This window comes from Drosophila ananassae, chromosome 3L, assembly GCF_017639315.1.
Source record: "Drosophila ananassae strain 14024-0371.13 chromosome 3L, ASM1763931v2, whole genome shotgun sequence".
NCBI classification, from domain to species: domain Eukaryota; kingdom Metazoa; phylum Arthropoda; class Insecta; order Diptera; family Drosophilidae; genus Drosophila; species Drosophila ananassae.
In genome coordinates this window covers 1,271,300-1,294,393 of record NC_057929.1, presented here as the reverse complement: position 1 = coordinate 1,294,393, position 23,094 = coordinate 1,271,300, and the positions used below count along the sequence as shown (strand labels likewise).

Below are 23,094 nucleotides of genomic sequence, written 5' to 3'. Positions count from 1 at the left end.
GCAAACAGCAAAATGTGGCCCAAAGCCGCCCATTCCGCCGAAACGGGTTTAATTACAAATCAAAACTGCAGATGATTTGGAAAACCCATCGATTTCTGCTTAAATATTCCGAAAAAAAAATAATGGATAGTTTTCGAATTTAACGGAAGCTTCTAAGATGGATAATTTTATTTTCGTTGACCATTCCCAACTGGGTATTGATTGCAATTGGGAACAGGCGAGTCATCCAATGGAGCACGGATCACTCGCTCTCTTCCCACTGAACATCAGATGAGATAATAAAAAATGTAAAACTATTATATTGGATAAATGACAGAATTCAAAAACACCAGAAGCACACACGTACTCGACACTTTAACACGTTTTATTCAAATTCAAATTGAAATTCAATAACAAATTAAATACAAATCTTTTGCGAGAGACGGGGACGAGTCCCACAAATATTATTCAATTGTATCTGCGAATAAGCATTTGAAATATGTATTGTACTCAAAATGAATAATCGTTTGCTTAAATTCCAAAAATAAAAGGCGATAACTTAGATCAGTTATCTAGCGAAGGCACCGGGTTCGGTGCGAAAAAAAACAATCTCTCCTTGTTTTATTTGAAATCTTTTTAAGAGAGGAAAAATAAATCTTATTTCAGTTTTCGTAAGTTAAGTTTATTAATACAAGAAACTGTGCATGTGTGTAAGTGGATGATGAGTGTGGGTGAGAGGTTAAATGAAATTTATAATTTCCATGGGAGGCGTGGGGGGGACTCATTTGTGAAAAATACAAAGCCCTCTTTTGTGGGAGAAGAAGAACTAGTTATATTAAGCAGTAGGCATCACAGTGGAGACGCTTAACTCTCGTCATCGCTGCCAGCAGCCTGTCGCGGCTTAGGACCACCAGCCCGCTTGGCCATGATGATCTGGTCCACCTTCAGGATGGTGGTGGCGGCGCCAACGGCGTATTTGAGACCCCAGAACTTGGCCTGGTACAGGTCGAAGAGCTTCGCCTTGGTGGTGTCAATGGTGCTGGCCTTCTCGGACTCGATGTCGAAGCCAATGGTCTTGCCACTCTCCGAATTGTGAGCCAGGTACAGCTGGTTGACGATCTCGGTGCCGTTGACGCCAGAGTTCTCAGCGAGGGCCTTGGGGAACACCTCCAGGGCATTGGCGAACTTGCGCACGGCATACTGCTCCAGACCCGGCAGGGTATCGGCATAGGCGGACAACTGGGTGGCCAATTCGATCTCGGTGGCGCCGGCACCAGGCAGGTAGCGACCATCGCGGGTCAGGCACTTGAAGTTGTTCACTCCATCGTCCAGGGCACGCTCAATATCGTCCATGAAGTTGTCGGTGGCACCGCGAATCACCACGGTAGCGATGCGAGAGTCCTTGCCCTCATTTCTGGAAGGGAATGGTAGGTAAGTACTGATTACTATGTTAGAAGTTCCGTTGAACCCACCTGAAAGCCACAATGGTGGTGTCGCCCAGCTCCTCGATGCAGACCTTGTCGCAGTAGCCCAATTCCTCCTGGCTGGGCGTGGTGATGCGCGGCAGGACTGTGGCGTTCACAGAACGGCTCAGGCGGCGCAGATCGAACTTGGAGTTGAGACGCACAGCCATCAGTCCGTATTTGTTGAGGAAATGCAGGGCCATGTCACCGACCTTGCCGCCGGCCACCACCACCTTGACTCCGGCATCGGCGATAGCCTTGATCTGGGACTCCAGAAGGCCCTCCTCGCCCGAGGAGAAGTTCAGGAGCTCGTCGGCCGACTTGATCAGGACGGTGCCCTTGGTCTCGGTCTGAATGATGTCCACGGGGCACGAGAAGATGACAATCTTGGCCTTCTCGGCGTAGGTAACATCGCCCTCAACGAATCGCTTAAAGACCATGCCGCGGACCACCTCGGACTTGCCCAGACCGCTGCCCAGGATCTTGCAAATGCGGATGTTGTCCACGTTGAAGGTGCCCTCATTTGGCAGAATGGAGACACAGGCCTGGCTCACCAGGTCGTTGAGGAAATCCTCCTGACCGTACTGCTTGGACATGATGGCGGTGCGCAGAACCTCCTTCACCTTGTCCACGTTGCGGTAGTCCTCGATTTTGTGACTAACCAGGGTCGGAAGGATTTCCAGAGACTTCTCGAGCGCCTTCTCGTAGCCATCAGCGATTTCGGCTGTGGTGATGCCCAAGCGGAGCAGTTCCTCGGCGGACTCCAGCAGGGCACCGGCCAGTACCACGACAAAGTTGGTGCCGTCTCCCACCTCGGCGTCCTGCATCTGGCTGGCCATAACGATCAGCTTGGCGGCCGGGTGCTCCACATCCAGCTCACGCATGATGGTGCCGGCATCGCTGGTCACAAACTGCTTCTCGATGTGATTGATGATCATCTTGTTCATGCCGTTCGGGCCATAGGCGGAACGCATGGTCTGTGCAAACTCCTTGCAGGCGCTGATGTTGCGGTAGACGGCTTCCTCGAGCCCACTGTACATCTAAGGATGCCATAAAAATTGAAAAATTACTCATTTTTCGTTCATGTGCGCGGCGAAGAATCATCGGGATGACTAATCACGAGACTCCCCCGGACGGCATGTTTTTATTTTAAGCCGAATTTCAATGAAACCGGTGTTTTAAAGGACTTCAAGGTCTTGGTTCCTCTTTGTTGCACTTACCCGGGCGCCATCCTTGAGCATCTGCGCTACTCCGGGTGCTTTTGGAACGGATAGAGCCATTTTTGTGCACAGATTTCAAATTCACGGCGAAGCAGTCGGTAGATTCCAGCTAGAGTTTATAACCTCAATTCACTTTGACAGCTGCGAACATTCTGGACGCGGGCAATCGATAGGTTTAGTTTATCAGCTATCGATGTTTTTATCCGTGACGACAGTAGTTTTTGTTTTTTAAATTAATGTAAGTATAAATAAATATTTAAAATTTATATCAAAAATATATATATATTTCTTAGATATCTTAAAATAAACTTCAAATAAAAAACACAATCAAAATGTCAACAAACCTTATCGATGTTTTAGTGGGTGACCTTATTATGTTTTTGCTTCTAAATGCATTTATTAATAAAAACTATTTCTCTAATAATTAAAACTAACTTCCTCAGTTAGTTAATTTTCTATTAATTGTTTATTAATTATCAAATCATAAAAAAAAGTAAATAAAAACCCTCAACAACAACAACAAGTGGTGACCATCGATAGGTATCGCATGGAATCCCCCTCTGCCGCAACAAGCAGACTCATACAAAACAATGTCGCTGGGCAAGAAGCACGTGTTGGGATTCTCGCCCAATGGTGGCCAATTGTTTGCCTCGGTGGACGAGCTGGGCGTCCTGCGGATATGGAACACCGAGACGAATACGCTGAAGCAAGAGTTCACGCCAAACCTGCAGGTCTCCGGGCCATGTACGGCCCTCACGTGGGTTTCTCTCTCAGCTCCCCGCTTGAAGAAGTCTCGTAAGAGCCTCCAGAGCCAGGAGGCGACAGACGTTAAGCTCTACATAGCACTGGGAACACTCAAAGGAGTCGTGGTCATATACTCGTTGGCTGAGGGCAAGGTAAGTGGTGGGTTTGTGTCATGAATCCCTCATCTTCATGGGCTTCCTCTTGCAGATTGAACGCACACTGAGTGGCGACAACCACGATGGACCTATCACCTCCATTGCCTACGACAATGCGGATCACTTGTACACAGTCGGTGTCGACTGTCGGGCCCTTGTCTGGTCGCTGTCGGAGGGGCGCTGCCTCGGCGACTGGCAGGTGGGTCCTGAAAAGCCACAGAACATCGCCTACCTTCCAAAGAGTCGCACCCTGGCTGTCGGATCGCGTCAGCTGAAGGTCTTTGACGTGAAGACGAAGGAGCTGGTGGAGACCTTCACCGGACACTCTGGAGAAATAAACACAATCAGCCATGTCGTGTGTGGGGATAGTTCCGAGTTAGTGTTGACGACAGCCAAGATGGAGCGAGTGATTTGCTTCTGGAAAGTGGAGAAGCGGGGCAAGAGCAAAGCGTCCGCTTGTACGCTCCTCATGGAGGATCTGGCGTACTGCTTGGCCAGTGAAGTGCGCGAAGATGGCCAGCTGAGGGTGGCCAGTGTGACTCGCAATGGCAATATACACATTTACCTGCTTAATGTCAACAGTTTATCTGCCGAGAAGTTTGTTAAGCCAAAAGTGTCCCTCCAAATTGTTTCTGATGGCACGGAGACCGTGGAACCCATTCTGGCAGTGGCAGCTCACTTTGTGACCGATTCCAACCGTTCCCACGAAATCCTCTTCGGCTACGGCAGCCGCCAGCAGTTGCAGTTCGAGCGCTTCACCCCCAACTACGGCGAGAAACTGAACGTCATTGTGCGAGCCGATCCAAAGAAACTGTATGCGAAAAAGAAGGGAAAGGATCAGTTGGGTTTCCAGGAAGCCACCAAAGTTCAGAAGCCTATTGTCAGCCAGAAGAACGTAGAGTACAACAGCGCCCTGCCGATCTCCCAGAAGAAGGTGCAGAACGAGGTGCCCATGGAGGCGCGGCTGCAACACCTGCAGATCCAGTCCACCAAGCTGAGCGGTGGCAAGTTGCAGACCCAAAGCAAGACACAGCTGCTGATGCAGGCACTCCACAGCAAGGACCAGGCGTAAGGATCAAAGGATCTAGAGGAAAATCTTCCAAAGATTCATGAAAACTCTCTCATTTCTAGGATGATAAAGGCCGTCCTGAGCACGAATGATGTGGAGACGATACAGTTGACGCTGGACCGACTACCGCTGGAGTATGTGAGTCCTTTGGTCAATGAGCTCTCGATTCTGCTGCAAGGAAAGCATGCCAGGTGAGTGGGAATCCCCGAAACTTTATTCAACAAACATTAAAATGACTCTTTTGTCTTTTTCAGTGTAAGCTCTGCCCTGCGGTGGCTGAAAGTGCTCGCCTCCACCCACACAAGTGTCCTCATGTCGGAGGACAAGGAAGCGCTGCGAGAGAAGCTGGGCGTTTGTCTGGGCGTGGCAGAGCAGCGCATGCACTGCCTCTCCGAAGCACTACAGTGAGTTAACAGAAACAGGGGAATGCAACAGAAAATGGAACTAGCAGTGTTCCTGCTTTTTGGTCTTGACGTTATCCTTGGGGTTCTCCAGAGTGCCATGCCGGCACTCGGCGATCGCCGCAAAGAAACTCAGTTTGGTGTGCAAGATGGTATCGATGTAGAATCGCTGGAAAGTAAACGAGTTGAGCGACCGTTCGCCCACGGCATAGTACAGGGTGTTGTAGCCTTCGAAACGATAGGTGACCATCACCGGATAGCAGGGCAGCATCAGTTTCGAGACGGTGACAATGAACCGCACCTTGGCCACGGCCAGGGGATTTGGGCAGCGGGGTGTCGGCCGGGAGAAGTGGGCATCGACGAAGTAGATAGTCCCCTTAACTGGTACCACATGGTTGTTGGGGTTGCTTATCACCACGCACTTGGTGTCCGGCGACAGTTCCCATCGGCTGATAAAGTCCCGGATATCGGAAATGGCATTGGCATAGTCGAAGTTACCGATGGTCAGTAAATTTCGCACCAGGCCACTGGATTCGGAATTCCCACCTGCGTGCGGGGTTCGGTGCGCGGTGGATGGATCCTGGCCCTCATCATCCGGCGCTCCGATCACCACGACGGATGGAAAGCCAGACGAAATACTGACTCCGGAGAATACCTTCCCCGGCATCTTGTAGCAGAAGAGACCTCTCGGATCGGACTCGATGATGGTCACTGCCTCGCAGACGGTGGCGTTGATCAGATCGATGATGCACTGCATGTCCGCATCGTCGCAGAGGGGCTTGTTGCAGAGCGCCAAGTCCTTGGTGAGGCTGGGTATGTTTGTGATGGGAATCGGGTTGCTGCCGGCGGTGGCCTTGGAGTCGGGTTTAGCATCGAAATAGGTGGGATCGGTGTACTTGGGGCCATCGTTGCACAACAGATCCATTTTTTACAGCTTAATTTTGTTTCCGTTTTTTTTGTTGTGTTTGAGGATATGTGTTTAGATCAGATTTTCAATAAAAATTGCTTTTCAGAATTTCGGGACGAGTCAACCTGATTATCAGTCAGATGAAGCGGAATGCCGACAACCACTTGAACGACAGCAAGGCCCTGATTGTGGACGACGAACCAGGTGAGTTTGGAGGTGGCACTTCCATGGTTAACACCAACCCATTGACCCCCCTCCCATTGTCTTTGCAGATGACCTCGAAGAGACCGTGGACGATGACCTGCTGACGGAGAACAACTGGAGCGATCTGGAGGATCAGCAAGTGAGTCCGGCTAGTGTGTCGGAGCAAGACGTCGAGGCGGACGACGACCTGGCCACCGATGACGGCAATCCGGAGACAGACTCTGATGAATCCATGGAAGAGTAGCCTTCCCGGCTGTAAATTAAAATCAAAAATTAAAACTACACTTATTTTTCAAAACACACGATGGTTTTCTACACTGAATTCCGGTAATTTTTATTATCTTTTCTTTTTTTAACTACGTGCAACAACGAAGAGGGAGCCAATTATTGGTCTAATTCCGACATTTGAGATTTGTTTCCGCAAAGCAAACGTAAATACATTAAGATAACAGTGTGTGCCAGAAGTGTGCCAGGATTAGGTTGTGGGGTTGAGTATACGTAAGCGCTGGCTCCTCAATAACAACTAACAATTAGAGCATTTATTTAGAACTTCTCATTTAATTTGCAACAAATGACCGAATGCGTCTACTTCCAATTGGCCTTGATGAAATTGATGAGACCGTTTGTGGAGCTATCGTGCGAGGAGACCTCATTGCAATGGTCCAGCTCCGGTTCAATGGCCTTGGCCAGCTGCTTTCCCAGCTCCACGCCCCACTGATCGAACGAGTTAATGTCCCAAATAATGCCCTGCACGAAGATCTTGTGCTCGTAGAGTGCTAGAAAATAAATTGAAATCGATTAGTTTAATTTAAAAAGCATGACCCGCTATACTCACCAATCAACGCGCCCAATGTGAACGGGGATACCTTCTTCACAACAATTGAGTTCGTCGGGCGATTGCCAACGAATACTTTGTGAGGCAGCAAGTTATCCAGTTCATTGCCGCACAAGCCGGCCTTGGAGAGCTCCGCACGGGCCTCGTCGCTAGTCTTGCCCATCATGAGGGCTTCGGTTTGGGCCAGGAAGTTGGAGAGCAGGATCTTGTGGTGCTTGCCACCGGCAATGGGATTGTGCGTCTGGGCGGGGGCAATGAAGTCGCAGGGTATGAGGCGGGTGCCCTGGTGGATGAGCTGGTAGAAGGCGTGCTGGCCGTTGGTGCCCGGCTCACCCCACACGATGGGTCCGGTGCTATACTTAACAGGTTTACCGGCCTTGCTAACAAACTTTCCGTTGCTCTCCATATCACCCTGCTGGAAATAGGCGGCAAAACGGTGCAAGTACTGGTCGTAGGGCAGCAGGGCGTGTGTTTCCGCCTTGAAGAAGTTCGAGTACCACACTCCAAGAACGGCCAAAATGACAGGAGCCTTAAAGAAACCCAAGGATTATCATCAGAACTTGAGAGGGATTCACTTGAGAGACTCACATTCTTCTCGAAGGGCATCGTCTTGAAGTGATTATCCATGTAGTGAGCGCCGTCCAAGAGCTGCTCAAAGTTCTCGAAGCCAATGGACAGACAGATGGACAGACCGATGGCCGACCAGAGGGAGTAGCGTCCTCCCACCCAGTCCCAGAATCCGAACATGTTTTCGCTGTCAATGCCGAAAGCGGTCACCTTCTCCTTGTTGGTCGAGAGGGCCACAAAATGCTTGGCAACCGACTCGGGCTGCAATTCCAAAAGAGATTAGATTCTAAACCCTTTCAGAGATTCATCTAAACAATCACTTACATCCTTGGCCTGTTCCAAGAGCCAGGTCTTGGCAGAGGTAGCGTTCGTGATGGTCTCCTGGGTGGTGAAGGTTTTCGAGGCCACGATGAAGAGAGTGGTCTCGTAGGACACCTTCTTGAGGACCTCGGCCAGGTGGGTGCCATCGATATTCGACACAAAGTGCGAGTGGAGACCCTTGCCGTAGGGCTTCAGTGCCTCGGTGACCATCAGTGGTCCCAAATCGGAGCCACCAATACCGATGTTGACCACATCGGTGATCTGCTTGCCGGTGCAGCCGCGCCAAACACCGGAGATGACCTTGTTGGTGAACTCCTTCATGTGGGCCAGCTCGGCGCGGACGTCGGGCATAACGTCATGGTCGTCGACCAGGACCGGTTCGTTGCTGCGATTGCGCAGCGCCGTATGGAGGACGGCACGATTTTCGGTGATGTTGATGTGCTGGCCGGAGAACATGGCGTCCCGAGCGGCGTCCACGCGTCGGGCCTTGGCCAGTTGGATGAGCAGATCCCAGACCTCGTCGCTGACACGATTCTTCGAGTAGTCCAACAGTATCTCCCCATCGTTTTGAGTGTGCAGGCGCAGGCTGATAAAAAATAAATGGAAATGAAAATAAAATAATCATTTGACCTTCAGTCGGAGTTCGAAGCGTAGGTCGTTGCTGTGACCTTACGCAAGGACAAAATCGTAGCTTACGACACTCGGCGCGTCAATGGTGAAAGTGAGAGTTTGGCGAATGGGATACATAAACGGGGGTACACTTGTGGGCACAATAATAGCCATTAAGAGGTATTTTTTATTTTAACTTTAAATTAAAAACAATTTTAATGTTCAAAAAATCTAGAAAAATAAATTAAAAAAATAATATTCTTTTTTTTAAACTTTATATAAGACCCATAATTGTGACCACAGGTGTAAAAAAAAAAAAAAAAATAAAACACGTCGGCATACATAACTTATGTATATCCACAAAAATCATAGCCCCCCTAGTCCAGAGAGTTGGAGAACCCACCTGTATTTGGAAAACCGCTTGGCATCATTCTGGAAGAGGTCCTTGATTTTCAGGTCCTTGCCCTGAGTATCAAAGTACTCCTGGAGCTTCTGGAAAGCTGGTTCCTGGGCGAGCGGGGGCAGTGGTCCGGCCATATTCCTTCTGGGTATCCGGTTATTTGTGGGTTATTGGTGAGAATGTGGGGAAAAGGTGGTAGGTACTCGTAAGAACCGCGCGGTTGAACTGCGAAAACAAAATCACGAAACTTCACTTAAATAATAATCTCGCCGATGCTCCAAACTTTCGATGGGCGCGATAATAATGATAGACTTTTATCTGGCTCCGGTAAATATCCAGAGCACTGACCCAGAACTTCGCCGTGGTTGAAAGATGAAAAGGTATTGAGCCGCACAGCGGGTTTTCCAACGTCCTTTTCTGGAACTCGAGCACCTTCAATGTCAAATGAATAACAAACGGCGGGGTTGCCACGCTGTCCAACCATTTGTTTTGATTTTGGCTTCGGCCGGGCCTGTTTCAAATTTTGTCTTTTTTTCTTAATTTTAAATTTTTTGTTTTGATATGATCATGTTGTGGGGTGATATTATGTATATGATATAGCCAATTTGAAATTAAACCAACTGCCGCCTCCTTGAATTATTTTTATCAATCTGGTTGCAGGAGAACTTTATAATGCATTTTCCAACACTCTTTCCAATTAGAGATGTGACTAGCGAGCGATAACCGCAAAAGTAACACCGATTACCTAATTTCCAAAATAACAATGCGTTCCGCCTTATTTTCTGGCGCCTCCCGGCTCCTGAGATATAACAGGAACAGCACCTTGCTGACCCGTGGCAGGAGCAGCCGGGCCACTGCCTCCAGCTTAGACAGCCAGCAGCACGACGCCGTCGCTAGCGAGGATGGAAAACCGGAATCGGTGGAGGAGTCGCCGGAACAACAACAACAGCTGCCCACCCGGGAGCCCCTGGCCAAGAACTTCTTCATCGGGGTCGTGGACAAGGAGCTGTTGGCCTACCCAGAGGTGATCCCACGCGATGACATGTCCCAGCTGGAAAACTCTGTGCTTCCGCTGAAGAATTACTTCGGAGAGGCGCGTGAACCAGAAGGACAGAAATCCACGGCGGAGACCTTCCGACAACTGGGCCTCTACGGTCTCAATGTACCCAAGGACTTCGAGGGCAAGGGCTATGGTTGGAGTGCCAGCTTGATAGCCAGCGAGCCGGATTCTTCAGACACCAGCCTATCTCTCAGCCTTCAGAGCCACCGCGTCGTTGTGGATCTTCTCAAGGAGGTGGGCAGTCCCCTCCAGAAGCAGAGGTACCTGCCAGAGCTGTCTGCTGGGCGCCTGATAGCCACAGAAGCCATTTACGAGTACACCTTGCCCGAGGAGGACTACTTCAACACCAAGGCGGAGTTCCAACCGGAAACTGGGAAGTGGTCGCTTTCGGGAGAAAAAGCCTTCGTGGTCTGTACACCTGGCGAGAGACAACTGTTCCTTGTGCTTGCCCAAACGCAACAACCCAACGTTCCCGGGGTTTTGGGACGTGGTAGCACCATCTTTCTGGTAGATTCCCAGCAGGAGGGAGTTCGTCTGGGCGAGAAGCATGCAACCTTTGGGTGCAAGGAGGCGGATATAAGAAGAGTCCATTTCGACCAGGTGAAGCTGAGCGAAGATCAAGTCTTGGGACTCCCCCACGACGGCAATCGGTACTCGGAGCAACTTGTAAGATCCTCACGGCTCAGGGGAAGCTTGGTGGGCGTGTCCTTGGCCAAGAAACTGCTCAACGAGCTGGCCCAGTACAGTGTGGACACCACTCAGTGCGGAGTCGAACTCAAGTAAGGTTTCTGTTGACTTTATAGCACACGGTTTTAATATCCTTTCTTTTTAGGGAACTGGAACTGACCCGCGTCCACCTGTCCCGCGCTCTGTGCTCGATATACGCCATGGAGAGTATGCTATTTATGACTGCCGGTCTGCTGGACGAGTTTCGGGCTCAAGACGCCACCCTGGAGAGCGCCATTACCAAGTACTTTACGCTGCAGAAGCTCTATCAGATAGCCTCCCAAAACCTGGGACTGGTGGGGCCCAAGAGCCTGCTGAGCGGCGAGGCTACAGAGGTGGGATTGAGGAATGCCGCCCAGCTGTGCACGCAGGGCGAATCCCTGGACACGCTGGGGATGTTTATTTCGCTGTCCGGACTCCAACATGCGGGGGTGAGTATTGGAGCTCGAAACTATCATAAAAACTAATTCTTTTTCTTATTTTTCCAGCAAGCTTTGAATTCTGGAGTGCGAAAGTCACGGAATCCACTCTTCCACCCGGGACACATCTTTGCCAAATTCCTAGACACCAAGAGTGTCGACAATCCAAAAACCAGCATGAAACTTTCTGAGCATGTGCATCCCTCTCTCGATGCCGCCGCCCTCTGCATCGAGCATTCGGTGGCCCGTCTCCAAATGGCCGTGGAGCTGATGCTGACCCGGCACGGCAATGCGGTGGTGGAACGCCAGAGCGAAATGCAGCGCCTGGCCGAAGTGGCATCTACAATCTACGCCATGTGGGCGAGTACGGCGCGCGCATCTCGATCCTACTGCATTGGCCTTCCGCTGGCGGATCATGAGCTGCTGACGGCCACGGCCATCTGTTCGGAGGGCAGGGACCGGGTGCATACACTCTGCACGGAGATCTTTGGCGGCAACTTTGTTAACAACGACAACAACCTGGTGCGGCTCTCCAAGCAGCTGACCAAGAGCAGAGGTTACTTTCCAGTTCACCCACTGACGTTCAACTTCTAGGCTCTGATTATTATTTGGTGTTACCATTAATATAAATATTTGTTACTCAATACTTTTATTCGACTCTGTTTTATTTTCAATCAATAAATATATTATATATTTAAATTTCGCGCCGATTTAATCTATTTTGAACCGGTTGGGGGAGGACCAACACTGTGGCAACGATGGGCACGACCAAAAGTCTGGCAACGCTGTTCCTATCGTATAGTATGGTATGATTAAGTCCCATCACTAGTCGGCCGTAGAATCAAAAACAACAAACAGGCGAAGACGCGGATGAATCCTTGATTTTAAAAAGACAGAAACAATTTAAATCACGATGCTGTGGTGATCTTTTACCTTTTTACTTTACAAAAAACAAGTATGATTGATTACTGAAAGAGTGACTGATTTCACGCGCGTTTTTGTGGCGGAGTTTGCAAAATTAAAAAGTAAAAAAAAAAATATTTAGTACCAGAGCCGTCGGCGAAACGCTCGGAAATTGCGCGTGCGGGTGGAACAGTGACACTCGTGTGAAAATCAACGCCAAGAAAAAGGCAAATCAAGAGCGGAAGGCAAAAAGGAAAAACGCCCGCGGCGAAAATTTTCCCCTCTGCAATTTTGTGTTAGTGAAGTGTGCAAAAAAAAATATTACAAATAAAAGCAATATCCTTTAGAAAAGAGGTTGAAAAAAACGAGTGCGTGCTAGTGTGTGTGAGAGTTGCAAAAAAAAAAAAAAAAAACTCAATCTGCAATAATCAACAGCTAACAGGTAAGCACGAACTTCTAATTCATTAATAAGCATTTAAAAACAAACCAAAAAAAAAATGTATTCAATTACCGGCCATCAAAGTTAATGGGGAAATCCCTTTCCCGTCAAGGAAAATGGCACCCTTGAGGTGTACCCGCTGTGTCTGATACCCACCACCCCCCCTCCCCCCTCTCCATTTTCCTCTTTCCCCTTAAAAACCGCACAAAATTACAAACAAATAAAATGGGCTAGAAGAAGAAGAGGCCGTGGCAGTAGCGTCGCCGATTTTCAGTCCCTTATTCCAATTTCATTTCGTTCCACATGGTGCATAGAACTCTTATTCTTTTATTTCGGCTTGACTCGGCGGCGGCGGTGGCGGTGACAGTGAGCACAAGAACGGTGGAATCGCCATAAGCAGTGGCACACGACACGGCCCACACGCATACAGCCACAGACACACAGGGGCAGGAATACTGGCCAAAGCAAATACGACCTCTACAGTGGAGATTGGATAAAGGGGAAAGCAAAAAAAAGAAACACAGATAACACTCTAATCTAATCTAATCTAAATTATAAACATAAATTATAAAAAACTTAATATTATATAAAATATAATATTATTTTTATAATTAGTCCACCCTAGGCAGTCTCTACTGTTCTTGCACAACTACAAAGGCAGCTGCAAAGGTAAAGACACCGAGAGGAGTCAACTCACCTCTCGAAACCGATTCCTCTGCTTTAATTTTGTTTTCTTTTATTTCTCTTTTTTTTTTTTTGCTCATATTGTGTTTTTATTTTTTTTTTCTTTTTACTCACCGCCCGCCCTGTGTCCGCATGTGGTGTGCGTGTCTGTGTGTGTGTGTGTGTGAGTTGGGGGGCTCACACAAATACAATTCATCAGCGGCAGAGACGTCGGCGTAGTTGTTGTTGTTTTTTCTGTTTGTTGTTATTGTTGTTGCTGGTTCTGCGCGCTTTTATTTGAGATTTGCGCACGAATGGCTTTTGCTTTTGGTCGGTCTTGCTCTTGCCCATTGGAGTTGTGTATAAATTGTGATGGGGGGGTGGGGTGGCTGGCTCTGCAGGAGGAGGCTAGTTTCGAACTAGAGTCGCGGACACACACACACTTACATACTAACACAAAAGTGCGGTATCCAACTTGGGAGCAGCAGCAACAGCAAAGCAAGTGGATTGGGTCTTTTTATATTTTTTTTTATTCTTTTTGATTGCACACCCCCGCATGCCACTTCCATTTGTTCTACTTGAAAGCATACTTCTCCCCCTCCCCCTTCCACTCATTCCCCCTTTTTTTTGCATTTTAATTGCCTCCGTTGAACTTTTAGTTTTTAATCAATTGCTCTTTTGCTTTGTTTATAAATAAAACACATAATTTACGTTTTTTTTATGATATTTTGATTGAAGAAATAGCCTCCTAATTAATAAGTACATTTTATTGCTTAATGATCCCGTTTATTTGGAATTTCTTTCTTTTAATTTCAATTTCCGTTTTGCAGTCTCCTCCCCCCCACTCTCCAGCTCTCCTTCTTCCTGCTCTTCTTCTTACTTTTCCTCTTCTTCAAATCGATTTCGATTGAGCTCTGCTTAGTGCTTTCTCTTTCCCACACACACTCCCGAGGGGGTGTCCTGGCAATAAGCTTAACATAAATCATTATAACGGCACATACAGGAGAGACCTTAACGTGTTTCCCCCCCAACTCCCCAATGCTTTGTATTTGTTTCGACAGCCATTTCATATGGAATTCTATATGGAAACGCATAAAATCGATTTCTAATCGTGTAAATAAATGGCGACAAATGCTGCGACGACCCTTCCCCCCCACCTCTCCCAACACCACACTCCAATTTCCTCTCTCTCACTCTCTCTGTGTTCCCGCCTTTTTCCCATAGCAACAAAAACTCAGTCAAAAGGAAGAGAGAGGGGATGTGTGTGGGCAATTGTTTCAAACCAAAAACACTGAGAGAAAATAATATTTATTCATTTTATAAATAATTAAAAAAAATAAATATAGAAATCTCAGACTTTTATGATTAAAGATTTTAACAATTAATTTTAATAAAAAAAAAAAGTAATAGTAAAATTTTGTTCAGTGTACTCAACTGGAATCTGGTTGCACCTTGAGCTGCTGCGGCTGCTGCTGCCTGTTCGATGGAGACGATACTGGGAAAGAGAGGTACAGGCCGAAATCAAACTGGATTCAAAAATGCTCTGATGGAAGGTGATAGAGAGGGGGGTGTGGTGAAGCAAGAACCAAAGGGATGGGAGGGGAAGGGATGGGGCAGAGCAGTCACTTCGCTGTTGAAATGCCAGAGATAAGCGAAAGGACTTCGGTAGGAGCACAGACTCGGTGTACAGAACCCAAAAAACCAAAAATTGGCAGCAGCAGCAGCGGCTGTGGCAGCAACAAAAACAAGGCCATCAAAACAAATACAATATTGCAACATATTTTGAACAATAACGAATATTAAATACCCTACAAATATTAAATATTTTAAATATTTTCAATTTAAACAATCTATTTATTAAAAGATATATTTAAGCAGAAATTTTGAGAAATAAATATTTTAATAACATAATTAACACAAATACCTACCCCCCTTAACCCCTAAAAGGGTAAAGGACAAATCAACCGTAACTGGCCTGACAGTCTGTCAGATGATTTTTAGAGAGGGACTATCGGTTGTGGTTGTAACAGAGAGAGGGGGTGGACAGAGGGGGCCAAATGCATTTTGTTGTAATGCAACACACACACACATTTTATTTGTTTTTCGGCCCTGCCACTACATACATATATGCCCCTCTCGCTTGCTCCACTTCAAACACAATTCAAAGTGCCCAGGCCAGGCTAAAAGTGCAAAAAATCGCACGCCAATCGAGGAGGAGAAAAAGAGAGCAGATCGAGGGGGCGGACGGGTGGTATGGGATGTAATGGATGGGGGTACACTTGTGCTCCATCTCTGTCTCTTACACTCTCTCTCTCTACCGATTCTCGGGGGAAACATCGATGGATAACACAAAATTGAATTTACTGCTGGTGCTGCTGCTTCTTCCGGCTGCTGCTGCTATGTATAGCTGTTGCACGCTTTGAAAATATTGGCAGTAATTGAATTTATGCCGTTTGTGTGGCCAGGGGGAGGGGGAGGGGGGTAGGAGGTCAACACTATCGAAAATTGAAATGCTAAAGATGAGTTAGCTGTACATACATATATATTGTATCCCCTCTATCCAACCCATTCCCATTGCATTGTCCACTCATTTGCTATTGCCATCTCCCTTCTCCCCATCGTCGCCCCCATTTTTCTATGCGGTTGGGGGAATTTCTCTCATTTCTCTTTACGATACCGTTATTTGTTTATGTAATGTTGCGAAATATAGTTTTAATTAGTGTGGTGGGGGTAGTGTTGGTAAAGGGTTGGGGAGAGGAGCTCATTTGGATGATAGGTGCATGTTCTGACAAGTTTTAACATGTTCAGACATGTTTCAACATGTTTTCTTGCTTTTTAAATATTTATCTATAAATTACCAATATTTCTCCTTATTATCTGGGTGGTAATTTCAATTTCCTAGCCGCTTATCCGGTTAGAGTTCCTTGCGCCTGCCTTTTAGTCCTTTTGGCCCTCTATCGTCCTGCTTATTCTTTGTCGGTCTGAACTTTTGCTCTTGTTGTTGCCTTTGTTGCTGTGGGCAGGAGAAGGGGCAGCGAAGCGGAAGGGGGATAAGGACACGAGGGTCGAGAGCTCGAGTGGGCAACTGTGTTTGGCTTTGGATTGGGCTTTTGGTCCAACATATCCTAACATCCCAGCCAGGCAGCCACCCCGAAGGCATTTCTGCTCTACTTCATTATGTGGATATATGTATGTACAATACACAACTTCTCCACGTGTGTGTGTGTGTGTGTGTGCTGGTGTGTATCTATGGGTGGGTTGAAGAGGTAGAGCTGCTTCAGCTTCGTTTTCTACTTCGTCCTCGACGGCCTCGGTCTCGTCTATTGAATCCTGCCGGGTTTCTGGAAGGGAGGCGGCAAGTGGCGGCATTTTCGTGGCTCTGCGACAAACGGAAACGGAAGAAGAAGGGAGGGGGGGTGAAAGAGAGGGGAGGGGGTGTGGCAAGGCAAGCTAGGATGTGCGGATTGTTCGCTGTTCTAGTCCTCCGACGAGCGCCATTTATCCAATGTAGTAATTATATGCTCGCTCGTGGCATGTGTGTGTTGGTCTTTGTTGTTGTTGTGGTTTTAGATGTTGTTGCTGTTGCTGTTATCCTATGTACTAAGGACACTAGTCTACAAGACACCTTTAAGATTAAACTCGAAAAACAGTTAGAGTATCTGTTAAAAATCGTAAATAAAAATGTATCTCAAACTCCACAACCCACATATCTACTTGCAACTACCCCCCCGTCCCGTCCCTCTCATACATGACGGAGAGTGTACTGCAAGTATCTGCAACTGTTGTATCTGTATCTGCGCAGCAAGCATTTTCCTTGCCATTGTGCAAATTATACAAATGCTGAGACGCTGCCACAGCCGCTGCCACTGCCACTGACGCTGTCACCATCATCCCGTGCTTTTGGGGCTGCTGACTCTCGCATCTCGCAACTCGCCAACTCGCATCTGCGAAATACATTAGACAGTTCAGTTCAGTTTGCTGCGTGCCAGACCAGTACAGATACAACTACAACTGCAACTACAACTAACGATGCAGATACAGATGCATCTGCAGATACACAGATACACGTTCTGTATCTATTTCTGTGCGGCGTACGGGGAAATTGTTGTAATTTGCATGGCTCAGCTCTGGATGAGCTGTAGCTGGCGCTGCTGTCACTGGCGCTGCCTGTGCATCCGCAGATACAAATGTATCTCTGTATCTGTAAATGTATGTGGCAGATGTGTGGGCGCGGTTCCGCGATGCTCATTAGATTTTGAGACTTGAGATACCACTCATAAAAGATAACTCATCGATTTAATGGCAGATGACATCCGTTTCACTTAATCAGCTAAATTATGAAATGATTTTGTATTTTTGGGAAATTGATTTCCTTCCTCGGCTATCTATTGACCTTCAACCGCCTTAAGGGTCAATTATAATTTGACTTTTAGATAAAAATCTTCTGCTGTTTGTATCTTGAAGATATAATTTAGAAAAGAATGAATAAATAAGCAAGAAAACATGATATCTCTATCTCCCTTCCTCTCTCAGAGTCTTAATCCCATTTTTCAATGAAAAATTTGCTTAGAATTTAAATAGTTTTTTTTTTGACCGCCTTTTGTTCGGCTTTGCGGTACCTTTTTGGCAGTCTCAAAAAAAAAAAAAAAATAAGCCCCTACTAATCATAGAGAAACGTGCCCCGCTCCAAGTCCTTAGTCCGAAAAAGCACTGTGGCGACACAATCACAATCAGCCTGCCACAAAAAGCTGCGCCGTGCCAATTAAGCTGACTTTGAGGAACTCTTCATGGTGCTCTCCCTCTCCCATCCATCCCCCTCTAACTGATACCCTTTTTCAGTTCCCTCTCCCTCTCCCTCTTTCTCCTTCTTGTGTTGTGGCTCCTCCAGTGTTGAAAATTAACAAAAAAGTAGAAACTGAATCGTTGTTGTTGTTGGCTTTGCTTTTTGGTGGCCCCTTTGCGCTCATTTATTTCGCCGCTGGCCGCAGGTTCCTGTCTACTCCTGTTCCTGCTCCTCCTGCTGTCTCTTTCTAAATCCCCCCCTTTGTCCTGCTCCCCATACACACGCGTGTACTTATAACTTTTTTTTTTCTTTTTCTTCTTCCGCACATTTTTTATGCATGTGTACAGTTTTTTTTTTGTTTTTTTTTTTTGCACTGCTGCAGCTTTGAAGAGGGGGGTGGGGTGGGTTGGAGCTACGGGGGAATTTCAAAACTTGGCCTGCGTCGTCGCCGCTTTTGTTGTTGCCAGAGCCAGTGCCTATGACTCTGGCTCTGACTCTGGCTTTTTCTCTGCACGACCTCCCCTGCCTCTCTCTCTCTCTCTCCCTCTCCGTCTCCCTCTGTCATTTCCTTTATTCCGCCACATCCCCCACCACCCCCTGGTGGCCCACGGCTATGGCAGCCAGCCAGGCTGACGAGCAAGTTTGAATTGTAATCCTTGTTGTTGTTGTTGTAGTTGGCACGCTCCTCGCCTCTCCTGGGGCTCTCCCCCTTTGGTTCCTCTTGTTCCTGTTGCAGCAAGTTTTGTGCCACCCCCCTCCCTCCCCCTTCTGTCTCCCCTTTCTGTCTTATTCTTCGCCCTTCCACCCCCCGGCTCCGACCTCGGCTTTTATCAAGCTGCGTTCGACAGCATCAGGCTCTGCTTTTGTCTGCTGCTGATGCTGATGCTGCTGCTGCCACGTAGCCTTCCTCTCTGCTGCCACGCTGCCACTGCCACTATATGGCACCACGTCCTTCTTGTCGTTCTTGCCCCTTTTACATTTCACTCCGCTTCGCAGATCCCACGAAGCGAAATGCATGCAACTGCCGCCTGAAATGCTATTGATTGTGCTTCGTAAATCGATTATAGCCGCAGGATGAGAAGGATATCCTTCTCCACCGTGCGAGTTCGTAAAAAAAAAATAAGAGTACACACATGGGTGGTTTCCAGGACTCTACTCGACTCCAAAGTCCAAAAGTCTACATGTTTTTCATTCAAGAATTTTGTAATTCGGGTTGGGAAGTTGGAAAAGTTTCAAGATTGGACATGCTTGGACATGATGGGGCGAGATGGGGATAGAGTCCTTGTATAGTCCTATGATCTTTCTGCTTCTTTTTCATTCAAGAATTTTGTAATTCTGGTTTTTAATTCAAGATTGGACATGCTTGGACATGATTAAGGAGGTGCTATCCTCGCATAGTCCTTCTATATCCTTTGTAGACCCAAAAAAACAAGTCCTGGCACGTTGCTTTTCTGTTTTTGTTGTTTTTAATTACACTGCACTTACAGTTAGTCGCACCCAAAGCCTGGTGTCTGGAGGGGGTGGGGGATCTGAAGAGAGGGAGAGAAGGCCTCACCCATACATGCCTGCTCTTATAATTTCCCGCCCCTCTCTCCTTCGCTCGAGAAGCAGAATTTTCTTGACATTATTCAACAATTTGCATTGCCAGCTTCCGCAAAAAAAGCAACAACATCAGCAACAACTTCCGCCGCAAAGTTTTGGCTACAACAACAACAACAATAATAATAACGAAAAACAGGACTCCATGCAGAGACACAGACACCTTTTCATTGCTTTTACAAAAACACACACACACAGAAAGACATGGCTCCCACACTCTCCCACTCACACACACATACACAGAGACTCAGTCGGCGAAATTTGCTTGCTCACTTCCACTTTCCCATTTCCTGTCTCCCCCATCCCTCTCACTCCACTCCTTTGGGGCATCATATGCATTGCTTAATTTCTCACTTGTTCCCGTTAACACTCGCACACACAATAGGGTGCTCCTAATCAGCAAATTAAACAGGCTTAATTATAAATATTAGAGATGCTTTAATAAAAAAACAATAAAAAATAATTTTATAAAATTTATTTAAATTAAAAAATACAATTTTTAAGAGCTAAAAACTACAATAAAAAGGTTTAAGCTTTTAAGTATTTAATTATTGAGCCACCCTAACATACAAAAAAAACACTGAGACACCGCCGCCATCTGATTTAGTTATTGTAGCAATTTTAATTACCAGCACTTGAATAGACGGCGCCCGCCTCCAACAACAACAAAAACAAGAACAAGAAATTAAAAGCAAAAATTAAACGCAAAAAAAAAAGTTAAATAATTTGAAACAATACAAATTTTGCTCTGCGGCTCTGCTGCTTACTTTCCACTTTGGCCCCTGACAACGACACCTTCACCTGACTTCTCTGCCCAGCCCAGCCCCCTTAGTTTTACCCCAAAAACACCCCTCATGCCACCTCGCCGCACCATCAAACATGGCCCCCCCACCACCATCATTCCCCCCCGTCCCATTCTTCCGCCGTCCGCACTTTCCTGTGGGCACGTTCGTTAAATGTTGAATAAATTTTCTCATATAATCGCAGTCGTCGCCCGTTGCTCTCATGTCGCTGCTCTCTTGGTCTCTCCCCCCTCTCTCTTACTCGACCGTCGACCGTCAGCTCTCCCAATCAGCAAAACAACAACAAAAGCAACAGCAAAACCGAACCCCAGTTGTCTCCACCAGCTGCGCTGCCGGCAGCGCTGTCAGCGTCGCGGCGGCGGCGGCGGCTTGGGGGCCGATGTTGATGTTGAATGTTGATGGTGTCGTTAGTTTGGTTCGGTAACTCGTCGGTCGCGCAAGCAAAAATCCCAATCCAATCTAAAAAACCCAAAAAAAAAAAAAACCAAAAACCAAATCCAAAAACGAAAAACGAAAAGTAATATATTCCCCAGAAAGCAGCAGCAGCAGAGGCAGAAAAAAAAAGAATGTGCGTTAAATATTTGTGAGAAAAAAAAAAAAACAAAAAAAAAAAGAATTAGAAAATCATTCGTGTATATCTTGCATGAGTGTGTGTGTGTGTGTGTGTCTGTGTGTATCAATATTTGTGATTGCAAAAAAAATAAAAAAAAAAAGAAAGAGTAAATAAATAAATGAGAAGCAAGGGCAGAGGAAGTGCGACAGATACAGATACAGATACACAGAAAGCTAAAACGGAATTCGTTTGGGCCAAGTTCTTCTTCTTCTAGAAACGCAGCCAAGCGAATATATTGCTGTGCGTGTGAGTGTGTTAGTGTGTGTGTGTGTGTGAGTGTTTGCGCCGCATTTTCTTTTGTCCATTTGGCCTGGCCTGGCCTGGCCACCTTCGTCTCCAGGCAGGTCTCTCCTGCCTTCGACTTCGCCGTCGCCTTCGCCTTCGCAGAAGAAGAAAAGGATTAACGGCCGGAGCTGCCCCTGGATTATGTATTTTATTCATCAGCTTGACAGAAGCAGCCCGCAATAACCCACGAAATCAATAAAATGTTAAAAAAAGATACATTATCAATCAGATACTTATGATAATACCTGATAGTACCTTAATTATCAAGTATCTTAAAGATGCCATCTATTGGCTTTTAATCACCGAATTATTCAGGAAATCAAGTGCTTTTGCTTAAAGCATGATTATAGATTCAAGAAAATCATCTTAGAAATCAATAAGTGCTTCTCAAGATGGAATTAAGTCAAAAAAGCATGCTTTTTGTTGCTTTTTATTTGGATTTTGGCCACATCTGAGAGTTAAAAGTGTTTTAATGCTAAAAGCATGCTTAAAACAGAAAGTAAAGCATCTTAGAAATCAATAGCTGTGCTTAGAGACCGAATTAAACCAAAAAAGCATGCTTTTTTGTGCTTTTTATTGCTTTTTTTGCAAAGAAGTGTAATGTATGACTGAAAACTCCCTAATTTTGTGAAATAAAAATGTTTAAATGCTTAAAGCATGCTTACGGCATAGAATTGAATCCAGAATTAAGCCAAAAGTACCTGAAAGTAATAAAAAAGCATGCTTTTTGTGCTTTTTGTTGTTTTTTTTTTTGCACAAATCTTCGCTTCTGAGACTTAAGAGTGTTTAAATGCTTAAAGGATGCTTACAAAATTAAGAAAATCATCTTAAAAATCAATAAGTGGTCCAAAAGCCAGAAATGAACTACAAAAGCATGCTTTTTTGTGCTTTTTCTTGTTTTTTTTTGCAAAGAAGTGCAGTGTATGACTGAAAACTATTCCATTCTGAGATTCAAAAGTGTATAAATGCTAAAAGCATAGCATTGAAGACAGATTAAAGCCAAAAATACCTGTAAGTGCAAAAAAAGCATGCTTTTTTGTGTTTTTTATTGTTTTTTTTGCAAATAAATGCACTTTGTGACTGAAAACTCTTGAATTCTGTGAAATAAAAGTGTAAATGCTTAAAGCATGCTTGCAACACAGAATTAAAGACAGAATTAAGTCAAAAATACATGAAATTAAAAAAAAAACATGCTTTTTTTCGGTTTATTTTCATTTTGCAACCAAATGCAATGTGTGACTGTTCGATTCTGGGAATTAAAAGTGTTTAAATAACGATAAGAAAGGCTAAAGGCAAAGGTGTGGGCATTTAGCAAGTGAACTGAGCTCCGCCACTGGATATTTCTCACGTTATATGCTGAGCAGAAAAGCAGAAAAGCAAGCAAGATCAGAGGCAGAGTCAGAGCCAGAGTACAGAGCGGCAAGCAGAGCAATAAGATTTATTATTACCGCAACTGCAGTCCGGCTAGTTGCTGCCGCTTTTGTTGTTGTTGTTGTATTTTTATGTGTATCAATAATTACAATGAACGACGGGGCGACAGAGACAGCCAGCCAGGGAGGAGAGAGACAGAGGCAGCTGGCAAAGCAAAAGCAAAAGCAAAAGCAAGGCAAAACCAAAAGCAAAAGCAAAAACAACAACGACGCTTGGGAAACGAAATTGAAGCACACGGTGGCGCGCACAGAGTGGGGGGTGGGGGTATGGGGATGGGGGAGTGCTGCCGAGAGAGAGGGAGGAGAAGTTGATATGAACTGTGTTGGAGGATGGAGGGAGGTAGGTAGGTTGGAAGGTAGGTAGGTAGGTAGGTAGGGGGTGGGGGAGACGTAACGGCCAGTCACAGTCACAGTCGCAGCAAAAAGCAACAACAACAATATCGGCGAACATTGGAGACATGTTTGTGCGGCGGCGCTCATTTATTTCATGTCTCGGC

At 46.3% G+C, this 23,094-nt stretch overlaps 6 protein-coding genes across 10 annotated transcripts in view; 3 read left to right on the top strand and 3 right to left on the bottom strand.

The window, feature by feature from the left end:
• Window positions 1-639: 639 nt before the first annotated feature.
• On the bottom strand, window positions 640-2,820 carry LOC6495412 (T-complex protein 1 subunit theta). Its single transcript, XM_001958749.4, has 3 exons — window positions 2,663-2,820; window positions 1,452-2,482; window positions 640-1,393 (listed from the first exon to the last, which is right to left on the bottom strand). The coding sequence occupies exons 1-3, from the start codon at window positions 2,720-2,722 to the stop codon at window positions 844-846; spliced, it is 1,641 nt and encodes a 546-aa protein (XP_001958785.1). The 5' UTR covers window positions 2,723-2,820; the 3' UTR covers window positions 640-843.
• Window positions 2,821-3,209: 389 nt separating this feature from the next.
• Window positions 3,210-6,442, top strand: LOC6495239 (WD repeat-containing protein 43). Its single transcript, XM_001958747.4, has 6 exons — window positions 3,210-3,558; window positions 3,614-4,629; window positions 4,693-4,821; window positions 4,885-5,034; window positions 6,045-6,142; window positions 6,211-6,442. Exons 1-6 carry the CDS (start codon window positions 3,253-3,255, stop codon window positions 6,384-6,386), a joined length of 1,875 nt encoding a protein of 624 aa, XP_001958783.1. The 5' UTR covers window positions 3,210-3,252; the 3' UTR covers window positions 6,387-6,442.
• On the bottom strand, window positions 4,823-6,036 carry LOC6495411. The gene has a single exon (XM_001958748.4). The coding sequence runs from the start codon at window positions 5,954-5,956 to the stop codon at window positions 5,075-5,077; it is 882 nt and encodes a 293-aa protein (XP_001958784.1). The 5' UTR covers window positions 5,957-6,036; the 3' UTR covers window positions 4,823-5,074.
• Window positions 6,443-6,652: 210 nt separating the features above from the next.
• LOC6495410 (glucose-6-phosphate isomerase) lies at window positions 6,653-9,464 on the bottom strand. Of its 2 annotated transcripts, XM_014907813.3 has the most exons (6): window positions 9,223-9,418; window positions 8,878-9,099; window positions 7,869-8,451; window positions 7,566-7,805; window positions 6,978-7,506; window positions 6,653-6,918 (listed from the first exon to the last, which is right to left on the bottom strand). In XM_014907813.3, exons 2-6 carry the CDS (start codon window positions 9,009-9,011, stop codon window positions 6,728-6,730), a joined length of 1,677 nt encoding a protein of 558 aa, XP_014763299.1. In that variant the 5' UTR covers window positions 9,012-9,099; window positions 9,223-9,418; the 3' UTR covers window positions 6,653-6,727. The 2 variants fall into 2 exon arrangements, with proteins under 2 accessions (XP_014763299.1, XP_032306302.1); XM_032450411.2 differs by having other exon boundaries at window positions 8,878-9,464.
• A 111-nt stretch (window positions 9,465-9,575) lies between these two features.
• Window positions 9,576-11,725, top strand: LOC6495240 (complex I assembly factor ACAD9, mitochondrial). The gene is made up of 3 exons (XM_001958745.4): window positions 9,576-10,713; window positions 10,767-11,091; window positions 11,149-11,725. Exons 1-3 carry the CDS (start codon window positions 9,638-9,640, stop codon window positions 11,671-11,673), a joined length of 1,926 nt encoding a protein of 641 aa, XP_001958781.1. The 5' UTR covers window positions 9,576-9,637; the 3' UTR covers window positions 11,674-11,725.
• A 559-nt stretch (window positions 11,726-12,284) lies between these two features.
• Window positions 12,285-23,094, top strand: part of LOC6495241 (bromodomain adjacent to zinc finger domain protein 2B) — a 32,786-nt gene continuing 21,976 nt past the window's right edge. For all 4 annotated transcript variants that reach the window (XM_032450409.2, XM_014907721.3, XM_032450408.2 and 1 more), the window contains exon 1: window positions 12,285-12,424. The gene's annotated coding sequence lies outside the window, so the exon portion shown is untranslated. The remainder of the gene's footprint in view (window positions 12,425-23,094) is intronic.